Genomic DNA, 13,878 nt, shown 5'->3' on the forward strand with positions numbered 1-13,878 from the left:
AATGCAGCTACTATTTATTATCTGCTAATAATATATGTGGTCTATAAGAAGCAAATGCACAACACTGGTGTTGTTATAATATTTTTTAAGTTTTAATCATGTACTTGAATTCCAAATAGGTAATGCAGCTACTATAAACTGATTACTTGAATGCCTAATATTTTGGTGCCAATTCATTATTCACCTCTTACACATATCATAATTGTTGGAATACTTACATTTTCGTCGGCGAGGATAGCATGGTAGATTAGATCACCTCGTCTGTTGTTTTTTATTCGACAGGAAATAAGTTTCGCAGTTGCCTCCCAGGATCTGTTGTAGATATGAAATTGTTCCACATTGCAGAATGTAACATGACTGCATTATAAACGGAGAAACATGAGTAAAACGTGATGCTAAGAACATGAGTAAAATGTGATGCTGGAACTTACCTTGGTGCCATTACCCTCTTGGAGGCGTGGCGACTGAGAAGGTATTGACTCAGCATGGTGGTAGATTGAAGATGGATCAGCTGGACTGAGATGAAGATGACCTTAGCCTGGAGTTTTGTAGACGTTTCGGAAAAGAACTGAGCTATGGTAAGATGGTTCATTCCTTGTAATTTAATGTAATTAATATCGTTCGGGTTTCATTCCTTTAGACATGCGTCCGAGGCTAAGTTGCCGAGGCATGGTCACTCGGTAAATTACCTAGTCAAGTCCTACTTTTATACCGGCGTCCTTTAATTGACAATAATGAGATTTCGTGATTACTGGGAAGGATTAATGGGGAGATTACATACCATGCGTCATGGGTGAATCATGGTCATTTATTTCTTGATTTATTTCCATGCGTGATAACAGGTGCACGATTAGATTCCATTAATGAGATTGCGTGATTCCTTATTTCCATGCGCAGTATTTATAACCTGGCGAGGCGATGGGATGCGGTCGGCCCATGTTAACGCCTGGCCCAGGCGGGTGGGCAACGAAGGACGCCGACGACCAAGGACGACCAAACGTATTGGCAGAATAAGGAACCAATTGAGTCTTTTTAAGTAGTAGAGATTTTTGTCGAATTTGTTTCTGGAAGCTCACTTTATGTATATGTGAAAGTTCAGTGTGTATGTCAGTCTACGCTTTGTACTACACATCCTGGTACCATGTGCTTCATATGAAAATATCTAATGTTAAGCACATGTATCCTTTTCCTATAAATGTTAAAAAACAAATGAAGTTCACTGTTTAGGCTTCCGCGGTTTGATATACAAAAGATCGAAGTCCACTAAGAGAAATAGAACAAAAACAGAGAAGTTAGATAATTCCATACTTTAGTATATTTTGAACTGCTCCTAAACCATAACTTTTTTGGAAATATTCAATATGAAAATTTGCACTTTTTCCATAACTTTCTAGCGACGTATCATTTGTACCATTCTGATCGAAAGTTTGAAAACTATCACAAAAAATGAAAGCAAAATCGACAATTTACATACTCCGTCAGGAAGTTCACTAGCATGTCCTGAGAAGTTCACTCTCATATTCAGGGTAGTTCAACTAGTCTGCATTTTCTAGGCGGAAATCATATGCATGAAAATCGTGTGTACAGCCTCCGGGTTCCCAAATTGACCGCCACCCCATGCAATTGGCAATGATATGACTATACTCATACTCCACGGTGCTGAAATGCCACACCTAACCAATCTAAGTGAGACAATTTTAAAACATTGCGAGTCGGCGTTGCATCCGATTGTGGGTATTTCTGATATTAATTTTAAACAGTTTGGAATTTGGAAAAATGTTCAACATGAAAAAGTTTCTATTAATCAATATCTATCCAACGACATATCATTTGCAATAATCTGACAAGCGGTTAAAAATTACAACCTAAGAAACCTTTGAAAAAACGTGAAGTTTGGAAAATGGGAACAACCGTTTTCAAATCTGCTCTTAAACCGTGACGAATTGGGGAAAATGTTCAACATGAAAATATTTCGTCTAGGTAATAGCTTTCCAACGACATATCACTTCCATCAATCCGACAAACGGTTTAAAAACCAGAGCATAACAAGTCTAGTAAAATCGAGAAATTCATGAAAACATAGTTTGGTATATTTAAAATTAGTTTTAAATCATACAGAATTTTGAAAACAAATATAAACAAAAAATATGCGCAATTTGTATATCTTTCCAACTCCATATCATATGCGTCATTCTGATAAGCGGTTCGAAAATTGGCTGCAAAACACTGTTCGCCAAAACATGAAATTCTAGTATTCCGCCAGGAAGTTCACTTCCCTGCAGCGGAAAGTTCACTTACCTCTGTACGGGAATTTACTCCCCATATAGAAGTTCATATCTGAAACGGAAGTTCACTCCTTACAATGTTGAGGTCCATCTGGAAGTTCAGATGCAGATAAGGGGAAGTTCAGATCTGTGTCCAGAGAAGTTCAAATGTGACGGAAGTTCGCTATATTTTCTGAAGTTCACTTCAAACTAGACTAAAGTTTCAGAAGTTCGCCCTGTACAATATTGAAGTCCGTCGGGAAGTTCAGATTTAGGGAAGAAGAAGTTCACATACATGTACCGGGAAGTTCAGAAAGGGTTCGAGAACCGGTTCGAGAATAGCATACATATAGAGCCCAACTATTCTTGAACCCCTCTTAAGAGGGGTTCTAGAATAGCTATTCTTGAACCCCTATTCCCGCTTTACTTTCTACCGACCCGAACCAACCCCGACCCCAGGCACGGAAGAAACCGAACCGGGTCGTCACCCCACCCCACCCGACCTTATCTTCCTCTCCCGACCTTTTCCCCCATCCCCTACATTCCCGGCGGCCGGCGGCGCCTTGTAGTTCCCCTGCCGCGCGCCCCCACCATGTCCTCTCCGGCGCGCCCCCAACCTATCCTCTCTGGCGCGCCCCACCCTTTCCTCTTCGGCTCGCCGCCCGACCCCATCCCCACCGGCGGGCGGCCCTCACGTACCCTTCTTCCCCGGTGCGCCGCCCGACCCCATCCACTCCGGCGCACCTTCCCCACAACCGGGCGGCGCCCTCACCTACTCCTCTTCCCCGGGGCGCTGCCCCAAGCTTTCCTCAAGATCCAAACTCCTCCCCTCTCCGCCGCTGCTTGCGCCACCCGCCATCCGATCCGTGATCAGCGAGCCAAACCCGAGTGCGCGAGTGATCTCGCTGGAGCCCGTCTAGCCGCCCCGCTCGTGGCGGCGCCGCCCATCAGGGACCCGTGCTCCGGCTTCTCTCGTCGCGCTAGTAAGTAATCCTGTGGTCGATTGTCCGATGAACCCTGTGTGCCCGATTTGCGGCGGGTGGCTTCAGTTACATACAAATCCGGTGCATTTTTGCTTCGTGGGATCGTTACTTTGGGACTTAGGGCTAGGAAAAAGTGATTTCATCAGAAGTTCTTGGGTGGATACTGTTAGCAAACTGGGGATGCAGGTGCAGCTTCAGGAAGGCTTCTTGTATTTTGTACGGGCAGAGGAAGATTTGTGAACCAACTAAGTCTGTGATGAAATGTACAGCCTTCTAACTGAAACTGTTAGGATCCTTCTTGTTTTGTTTCAGTAGCCAGTGTCTATGGGTGTGATGAAAACTGTAGACTAGGAAATTTAAAGCAAAAAAATAGGGACTTCTACTGTCACTGAAGTTGTTAGGATCTTTCCTGTTCTTAGGCTTCAGAAGAAGAAACAAAGAGATGTCAGAGATGGTTGTGGCCTCACCTACTGGATTGGGAGAGATGCAGGTGAGATACCAGTCGGCGCCCGCGCAACCTGCCTGCTAGTCAGAGAAGGAAGTTGAAAGAGTGGGAGGGACTGGCCTGGGGCGCCGCTCAGCTTCCCCATCGAGGAGATGCAATGAAGAGGCTGCTTCTGCAACACTTCATTTCATTTGCATTGTGCGGTTCAGTTGTCCTGCAGTCGAAGTTCTTTTTCCTTCTCTGAAGAATTTCAGTTTACCACAGGAGTCCATGGAGAGCGACCATGTGAATCCACCGCGCCGCTCCTGGGACCACGCGCATGATTTTCGAGGACTAGAGTAGGTCCGCGTGTACTCGGTGCTTCACGGCGTACCGGCATACGTCAGCTACATCTTCATTTCTTCTTCTTGATCATATCACATATATGTCTTCAAACCGATGATCTTGATGCCAATACACAAGATGTATCTTTATTTGCATCGCATCCATACTTGAATCCAACACATGGAATACAAGTAGAACCTATGGAGTATTCCTTCATATAAACTCAATGTAAACATTAGTCCATAGGGGTTGTCATTAATTACCCAAAACCACACATAGGAGCAATGTACCCTTACAGGTAGCGGCCCCTTGCCCCTTCTTCTTCCTTGAACTTGGTGCTGGTGTGGAGGAGGTTTTCCCCCTCCTTGGCGGCTGCCAAGGAGGTGGATTTTCGTCAAGATGGATGGATGCCTCCAAAACAAGGGTTTCCCCTCAATATATAGTGGTTGAGATGCAATCTTGGCCATGTGATGGATGCCCCTTTGATCCAAGGGCAATTGGTCTGGTTGCACATAACCGAACTGAAACTGAAAAACTGTACCGAAAAAATCTAACCATAACCGAATTTCAGTTTTTATGGTTTTCTGGTTAGGTTTCAGTTAGTGAAAGTACTAACCATATACAACTTAGTTAATTTAGTTAATAACCGAAATAACCGCAGTTAACCGAAACAAAACCGAATAGCCTGGCCTAACAAACAATTTCGCTTTCCAGGCCGATCACACATGCGCGTTAACATTTTATATACGGCTAGAAGGGCCCATTATACCACGAAGGTACTCCAACGTGTTGGTATGAACTAGTTACTATACATTCATTTGAGGACAGGTCGTTGAGTTCAATTTCCTAATAGACTAACAATGCTGCAATTTTATATTTTGGCCGCATTTTCACTATCTATCATTTCTTTCTCCCAGAACACAATTAATTTAGTCCTTAAATATATAGAAACAAAATATATGTCCATAAAAAATAGGTGGTATTTAAAAATTTGCGTCAATTTTGGTTAATTTGGTTATTACCGAAACCGAACCGAATTTACATGGTTATTACCGAAACCGAAACGTATTTTTATACGAAAGCGTATTACCGATGTACTGAAACTGTATTTACTGAAAAAACGTATTAACCGAACTAAAGTAACCATATTAACCGAACGCGCAGCCAGAGCAATTGGGCACCTCTAGAACCTTGCTAGGACTCACCTTTGTACTTTATGGAGCCGTGGCTTGGCCAAATCCATCAAATATGGCAAGAGTTTGTGTCAATCAGGTCACCAATTTTTCAGTTTCCAAAACTGCCTTTGTACCCAGATTTCGCATACGAACTCCGTTTAGGTCGTTCTTTATGTCAAATTGAATGTATGGAAATTTCCCACATATTTTTCAATCGGCACTTTTCCATTTGACGCTGTCTTCGGGTCTGATTTGGGCGATCTTTAAAAAGTATACTACGGGGACAGATTTCAGGAAACTCCAGATTTCACCATAATGACCGGTTTCCTTCCATATTTGTCTATTTCCTACGCAACAAAGTTTAAAACAAGAAATTGTGCACTTTTGCAAATATTAATATGTTAGTCTTAATAAATATAATAATGTTGCAATATAACAAAGATTTTAATACAATAAAGTACAAACTCATGTATGCATTTTACATGCATCAGCTGTGTGCGACCATAGAGCCTTCGCACATCGTCTAGGTACTGGTAATGTCAACGACCATGACCTGACCCATGACAAGGCCCAAGAAGGTACAAGCACCGACAAGCCCAAGACACGACCCAAGAGGATTACCCAACTTCCATCTCGTCTTCCAGGCTATGAATGGGCCCGCTAGGCCTTGTAACCTAGTGAGAGCTGAACCATTGTTATAAGCGAGGTTACGGTAGCTTTTAGGTTTGGCTTAGATTTTGGATGAACCGGACGGCAATGCCGTGTAATGTTGAACTAGCTTGCGGGCGGTGGGGAGGAACAAGCTAGAATTCGAATTCCTTCGGGCAATTGGTTCATCGTTGTAGTAATCCACTTGGTAGCTTACACTAAGTGAGCCCTGTTGTGGTCACAGTCAAGAGGGACATTCTCGACCACGGTGAGGTTCTACCAGCCGGAGACGATGACGTCGCTATGAGCTACCCCGGAAGAACTACTCCTACACAAATACGCGCAAACTTACCAGGAATCTAATGGTGGTCCTTTCTTGGACGGAGGTGGCCGGAAACGATCTAGTCGTCGAGGTTTCTGGTCGCCAGTATCGAAGAAGAACGACACGATTCTCCAGACTCTCGCCTCCCCACGACCTTTCTTCACTCGCTGACGCCCCTCTCACGATGGCGCTCAACTTAGATTACTTATTGGAGCTCTGGGTGGCTCCAATCGGTGGTGAGCGAGAGCTCCGCCACTAAGTAGGGTTTTGGCTTGAGAGCCAACTCGTGGGCAAATAAATTAGGGTTCGGTCCTAGGGTACGGGCTGCTATTTATAGGGTCAAATGGCGGCTGGGTTTGAGGATGGCAATTTACCCACGGGTACGGGTATTCGTGGATACCGTGCCCGCATGGGCAGGGCATGGGCACACTTTTATGACCATGGGTAGTATCCATACCCTACCCGTTAAGTTATAGGTAGGGCACGGGTATAACCTCGCACCCGCGGGTATACCCATACCATGCCCTTTTATTGTCAATTTCTTACGCGGCACATCTACTTTTATGGATTTATGATTTAGAACATGAGAATGTAATTTTCATATTCTGTTAATTCTTATGTACTCAACTACTCCTTCCATTCCTTGATATAAGGTGTATAGGTTTTTCCGAAAAAAAACTCTAAAATATAAGGTGTATTACGTACTCAGTTGGACATTTTATTACGGATTCGATTGAATTTTCTTAGCTCATGCAAACTCCTATATTTTCTCAAAGCAATAATTCAGGGGTAATCTTGCCCAAAACTCGTGTAACTTGCCCTCAATGTGTGTTTCTTAATCTTCATGCCAAAAATTGTACACCCTATATTTAGGAACGTAGGGAGTATATGTTATTGAGTTGTGATAATTCATTTTTTAATCAAAAGTATTATCAATAAATATAAAATTATACACACACACTCTCTCTCCCTCTCTCTCTCCCTCTTGTTAGTGAAGCCTTTTATATTCCCTTGTCTTACTATCAAGTGTGATCTACTAGTTTAACTTCCTATGATCACTCCACTTATTTGAGTAGGGGTTCTAGATTACTAGACAAACCTATTTGAGATCCTATGATCATCACTCTCCTAAATATCTCTTAATGATCGCATTGATCTCTTTGAGTTGTCGCTACTATTATCCTCTCTTGTTAATCCCCACAATCCAATTATTCCACCTTTTAACTTGAAGGCTGGAAGCTTTCTCATAGTACCACCTATTGACAACTCATTTTTCGTAGTACATCCTATATAGCCTCTACTACTAAACCTAGATTCCTATGTGGTTCTTATACACTACCTAGTGATCATGACGCTAATCCAAGGTTAAGTGGCATTGAGCTACCAAAGTTATGTGTCTCTTCCAAAGTGGTGATTGAAGGCTAACAACAACCAGCTTACATGCCAAGACTGGGGGCCTCTTGCTCTAGCACCCGGAGCTTCGCCCCAAGTGGTTATATCCCCAGCGCGAGGTTCTTACTGCGTTGTGATGTGGCAAAGTGGTGGCTCTGGAGCTAGACCCGATGGCGTTTCTTCAGTAACTTTTAGGATCCTCGGTGCAAAAATGATAGGGCTTGTTTGTAATTTCTTTTTTCCCTTCGAGCCTTTTTGTAATTGTTACTCCACCGCTCAATGAAAGCTTCTAGGCCCCTTAGGAACCATCCCCAGTTCCAGATTTTTTTCACCTTGTAACCCAAAAGTCACTCATCCTGACATAAGTTACCTACTATATAAGTCTCACTGAAAAGTTGGTATGTTGTTAAATGCTAATGATGCCACCAACTTTTTTTAGTTCATGCATGCAAATGGGCTAGAGAAGAGTGAGAGCTGCACTGTCAATTTGGCTATCTATAGGGCGCCCAGAGGTCATCCAGTTACAGTTTTTGTCCTAAAACAATCCTCGCATAGTTACAGTTGCTGGCATTGTTATGTACACATTCAATTACGAGTAGCCAGTTTTGGGAAGCCATTCCGTACAAAATGAATATGATACAGCTTGATGTATTGATGTGGTTTGATGCAATTAGCGTGTAAACTGGCTTAACGATCACAAAGTTAATAGCAAAATGAGTACAATCGGGCGGATGGCACCACAGCCCATGTGCATGAAGCATGGTACTTTTATATCTGAAGGTCATCCAGTGTCAGCTCTTCGGCTGACATCATCTTCAGTTTCTGTAGGCCATATACTTGATCAATATCGCAAGGTCTTTGCATTCAATACGACATAAACAACAATTCAAACTACTTACTGTGATGAACTGGGGTGGGTCATCAAGGCTGGACGAACCGAGGATGACCTCTCGCTTCAGCTTGGATGTGAGTTTGTGTGCAGCCCGTAACTGCAAATTGCATTTCATTGGTTACTGCATGCAGATTAGTATGCCCGTACGGAACTGTGGGTGTTGAAAATTGACTAGAGTAAACCATAAATGAACCTAAAGCCACAACGGCAATACAGAAGTGACGAGCAAGTGAGAGAATATTACTGCACACCTCTGATCGAGTAGCACCACCAATGACAAAAACAAATATTCGCTGGCCAAGCTTTTTGAAATCGCTGGACGCGTGCTTCAATACAGAATCACTGCAAAATGCTCAAAATGTCAAGTAGCCATTGCATGCTTATATAAGGATTTTAACTGGTCGTACTACATAGCAGAAAATATAGACATCTTCAATTTCCCAAATACGATCAGTGAACACAACTTAATCAGTCAAATACACTTCAAGGTGTACTGATTTGATCTATTTGATCTTATCATTAACGGGTTCACGATAACTTGCCAAGTTGCAATAAGATTTATACACAGGCATGTCATGGTTAGTTTGGCATTAATCATTTCCATGTTAGGCCAAAAACTGAAAGAAATTAAATTAAAACATCACTGGCTAGCAGAACCTAAGGGTTACTAAGCATACGGATTTAAGTCACACTTCTGAAAGCACAGACATAGATACTCATTTTACGGAGGTACAAGGACTGCAAGTGCAGTTTTCCTATTCTAGACACAGTAGTTCTTGCATGGGTATTTTCTGCACTGGCAGAGATTATTTAGTGATTTCAGTGTTAGAATAGGCTTGTGTTTGGCAATGTGGATCCAGGTATGAGCGGTCAGCTCAGACCCGAGCACCTGTACAGCCGGGTACAGAGTAGGTAGATAAGGACATGCTAGACATCAGCTACAGTGATTTCATCACGCCACTGGCATTGATTTCATAACGCCACTGTTAAGGTATGCGAGTACGCTTGATGCAGAAAACAACTCGGCACTTGAGCACCGGTTCCGCACCTTGCGGATCGTACTTGACACTAGTCTGGCTACAGAGTCAGACGAGGAGCTACACTTCCTCGCCGCTGAGGAGCCCGACTTGTTCAATGAGGCGAAGCCGGACGCCAGGAGGAGGCATGCGCTGGAGGAAGAGATGGAGGCCATCGAGGAGAATTCAAGCTAACCACCACGATCAGTCTGAAGTGGGTGCACAAGGTGAAGAAGGACGTGCATGGCGTGGTCCTTAGGCACAAGGCTCGCCTGGTGGCGAAGGGCTATGTGCTGATCGACTACGACGAAATCTTCGCTCCCATGGCCTGACTCGAGTAAGTCCCAGCTTCTGCTGGCCCTGGCCACAAGTGCTAGGTGGGATGCCCGCCACATGGACGTCAAGTCGGCTTTCTTCAACGACATGTTGGAGGAGGTGTATGTGCAGTAGCCACCCGGCTTCGCTGCGGCAGGGAAGGAGAACATGGTGCTCCGACTCGATAAGGTGCTCTACGGCCTCAAGCAGGTGCCAAGGGCATGGAACACCGCGTGCCTCATTAAGCTCGGCTTCGCACAATGCAAGCCGGAGCATGGCATGCACGCGCGAGGCACGACGATGACTCAGCTCCTAGTCGGAGTCTACGTCGACGACTTGGTGATCATTGGCGCCAACTCCAGCAATATCGATGAGTTCAAGCTGGAGATGAAGACCTTGCTGCAGATGTTTAACCTCCGACTGTTGAGCTACTATCACGGCATTGAGGTGCAACAAGGGCTAGGCAGGATCGACATCTCCGAGTCGGCATATGCCCAGAAGTTGCTGGAGAAGGCAGGGATGGCCAGGACCAATCCCTGTCATGTGCCCACGGAGCCGCGCGTCAAGCTGTCCAAGTGCAACATGGGGCCTGCGAGTGATGCTGAGTACTCGAGCACCGACGGGAGTAGACAGGAAGACAGCCCAGTTTGCACAGAATCAATTCCAAAAAAAAAAAGTGCGAACCAAACAAGCTGGACCGAGCCGGCCCGAGCTCGCTGCGGTCCAACAAAATGAACTCGGCTCGGTCCAGTGGTCTAGCGGGCCGAGCCAAGCTCGGGGCGAGCCCAAGAAAACTCGGGCCGAGCCAAGCTCGGGGCGAGCCCAAGAAAACTTGGTACGTCCAGCCTTAGTGCACAACCGACCGGATCTGACCTTCGGAGTAGGATTTGTGTCGTGCTTCATGGAGACTCGATGGAGGATCACCTCGCGGCAGTAAAGCGCATCCTTTGTTACATCATCGGGTCCACGCAACACGGGTGTAGGTATGGAAGAGGCTTGGGTGCTAGAAGTCGGAATACGTGGCTACCGCCACAGCAACTTGCCAGGGATCTGGATGGCTCAGTTGCTGGCCGAGTTCAGCAACAGCGAAGCTGAGCAAGTGATGCTCAAGGTCGACAACAAGTCGTCTATCACGCTTGCCAAGAATCCCACATGTTCCACGAGTGATCCAAGCACATCTAGTTCACTTACCGCTTCATTCAGGACTCCATGGAAACAAAGAAGATTGAGTTGGAGTTCGTGCCAACCGGACATCAGCTAGTTCATGCAAACCGAATACCAGCTCGCCAAAATGCTGAGCAAGCTCCTTCGTTGACTCCGCGTTGCAGAGCTGCGGTCAAGCATCGGCATAGTGGAGATGTCGCAGAACTCGAGCCTAGCAAGTGATTGTTAGAATAGGCCTGTGTTTCTAGGAGCATACTGACTCGGGGCCTGTCCCAAGTCGATTTGATATTAGCTGGCTCCCAAAGTCAGCAGTGTGAGTTTGGCTATGAGCAGTTAGCTCAGACCCGAGTAGTGTGTCAGCATCTGTACAGCCAGGTACAGAGCACGTAGATTAGGACGTGTTAGGCGTCAGCTAGAGTGAGTAGGATGTGCTAGACGTAGCTACAGTGATTCGGCCGTGGTAGACCTCAGCAACCTGTCCACTCAGTGTCAGACTGGACGTTACCTTTTGACTTTGTGGTCAACCAACCCCTATATATATAGGGTTGAGAAATGAGAAAGTGTGGCAAATCATTCACTTGTTTTCATTCACCCCTTTCTCTCCACCGCTCTCCAGTTCATCCGAGTCGGAGAATCGTAGTTTTAGGGCCAACAATCAGTAGTCAATGACTCTTTAAACTCTACAGCCGGTGCACATATAGGAACAGAACTCCTGGCTATTCACACAAACATAGACAGGAATCCATCCACAGATAATCACGAGCATCAGAGTTCTAGATTAGTTCTAACAAGGTTCGACTTGGAGAGTATCCACCACTGACCTGGAATATCCATCATCAGAACCACGAGGCCTAGCCCATGAGCCACCCGTCCTTCTGGATCTCATCGAGTGAGCTGGGCTTGTGCGGGCTGAGGTGCTGGTAGTGCTAGGTAGTCCATGGAAACTGGGACTAGGGTCGTTCATGCAGTTATATTCATCTTTCGGTAATTCACCCTTGCTGAGCTTCTCAATCAACTCCTGTACAAAAGGAAGCTCATTTTATATGCACAAAAATGATAACTGAACTGCACATAGACATTCAATGTCTATGCTAAGGAGGTGTCAAGATAAGCCCTACAAAAATCTTGAAATAGCAAGAGATTTGTGAAATAAGTCCTGTAAATACAAACTTTTGGTGTGCCTTTGTATTAAATACTCTGCATCATTTTTGTAATTTCATCAAACACAACTGAACATTATCTTGATATGTTATGTACAAATCTTTGTATTGTTGAACTGATCCTTCACCATGATACTAAATAAAAAAAATGGTTAAAAGTGAGGCTTGCAGCACGATGTACAGCCGTATAGAATAGTTGAGAATATAAGATAAGCGGTATAAGGATTTTCTTTGTCAAATAGTGTCAAAATCCAAGGTGCATGTTCGGTCAAACGAGGTTACGCAAGCACAACACCGAGATTTGTTCACAAGGTTTGGTGAACTCACCAATTCCCCAGGGCATGACTATGGGCGCTTCTCCCCATGTACTAAATCGACATAGTACAACCGACGACAAAGACTGGCAGGGCCATCAGATGCATCTCGACCACCACGCCACGGCCAATCTGGTTACCCCTATGACCAGCACCCTGGGCCGTCCCTCTTGTGACCTTATATCTATCCTACCAGCTTTCGTTTAGTCTAATTTTGCTACCCTGCCGTGCCAGGGTTACACGTTCGACGTGAATACCTAACCCTCACCCAGTTACAAGTCCCTATAGCACAACTTGTACACATATTCGACAAAATTTTAACAGATAGCTTAGCAGATCTTGGTGAAACCAGCACCAGCAGTAGAAAGTGCATAAATAAGAACTTGTACATGAAGAAACAATTATACAAAGCCCATGCCCAGAAACGGAATGAACATGTTTGGGTAGATACAAAGATAAAATTTTAAGTTGATACCTCCAAAACTGGATAAAATCGGGACAATGCCCATGCTGATTCTTCCCCTGTTCGCTCTTTTCTATGTCCATGTTTTTTCTGTTCTCAAAATGAACAAATGAGCAAACTCTGACATTCAAATTACGTATACAAATAAGTTACGATGGAAACTAGAGCTTTTGCCTTGTGAACATCAAATTTTAGAGTAAAACCTCCTCCTGAGGCCTTTTTTGTATCGGCGCATAAGCAACGCATATTATTCACAGCAATCATGTCATCAGTGGATAATCCTGCCAACTGCCAACAAACATAATAGCTTAAGGTTTCATCCCAAATGATCACAGATAGAATCAGCATTGATATTAATAGGGGAATTCCAAAAACTACCACTCATATGCAAGTTGATACCACTGCATTGTCATTTCAGGTACGACCAGTTATGTGATTCCGAAAATAGTTTTGCTTAACAGTAAGATTAAAAGAGGTACCCCGAATCATGTGTCATTGAAATAAGATTCCACAGATGCTAAGATTCACGGTTCCTTACTATTCACCTGTAATCAACCAAATACATGGTACTCCCTCCTTCCAAGTTCATAAGGACTGCACGTACCTTGAGATCAAACTGAGGACCTAAACGTATGTACCGGCCTTATAAACTCGGAAGGAAGGAGTACCAGGACAGCTATGCGTTGATACTTGTCCAGTATGAAAACCGCATGTGCATGCATGATAGTGTCATATATTCAAGTGTTATTATTTATTTAGCAATATTATAGGAGGCAGATTTAGCATATCTCATAAATTACTTTAAAAACTTCCCTAGCCAAGAGTTAACTCAAATATCACCATTCTGTTGTAGGCATTAAATTACAGTATGCATTGCTAAATGCTAAATTTTACAGTAACTGTATGCCAAGTTATAATCATTAAGAGTGTACAATGCAGGTGGTTAGATGAGTGGCTAGAAAAAGAACACGGTTTTTTGCATCATCAAACTCACAGGGTGA

At 44.2% G+C, this 13,878-nt stretch overlaps 1 protein-coding gene across 4 annotated transcripts in view; it reads right to left on the bottom strand.

Annotated features, from left to right (window-relative positions):
- Positions 1 to 8,118: 8,118 nt before the first annotated feature.
- The window catches only part of LOC127319552 (probable protein transport Sec1a), a 33,114-nt gene continuing 27,354 nt past the window's right edge, over positions 8,119 to 13,878 (bottom strand). For 3 of the 4 annotated variants that reach the window (XM_071822622.1, XM_071822623.1, XM_071822624.1), the window contains 6 exons: positions 13,052 to 13,165; positions 12,890 to 12,967; positions 11,762 to 11,958; positions 8,697 to 8,787; positions 8,453 to 8,542; positions 8,119 to 8,375 (listed from right to left, as the gene is read on the bottom strand). In XM_071822622.1, coding sequence (XP_071678723.1) covers positions 8,322 to 8,375; positions 8,453 to 8,542; positions 8,697 to 8,787; positions 11,762 to 11,958; positions 12,890 to 12,967; positions 13,052 to 13,165 — 624 coding nt within the window. In that variant the 3' untranslated portion in view covers positions 8,119 to 8,321. The remainder of the gene's footprint in view (positions 8,376 to 8,452; positions 8,543 to 8,696; positions 8,788 to 11,761; positions 11,959 to 12,889; positions 12,968 to 13,051; positions 13,166 to 13,878) is intronic. The other variant, XM_051349524.2, reaches the window with a different exon arrangement.

This window comes from Lolium perenne, chromosome 6, assembly GCF_019359855.2.
Source record: "Lolium perenne isolate Kyuss_39 chromosome 6, Kyuss_2.0, whole genome shotgun sequence".
Lineage (NCBI taxonomy): Eukaryota > Viridiplantae > Streptophyta > Magnoliopsida > Poales > Poaceae > Lolium > Lolium perenne.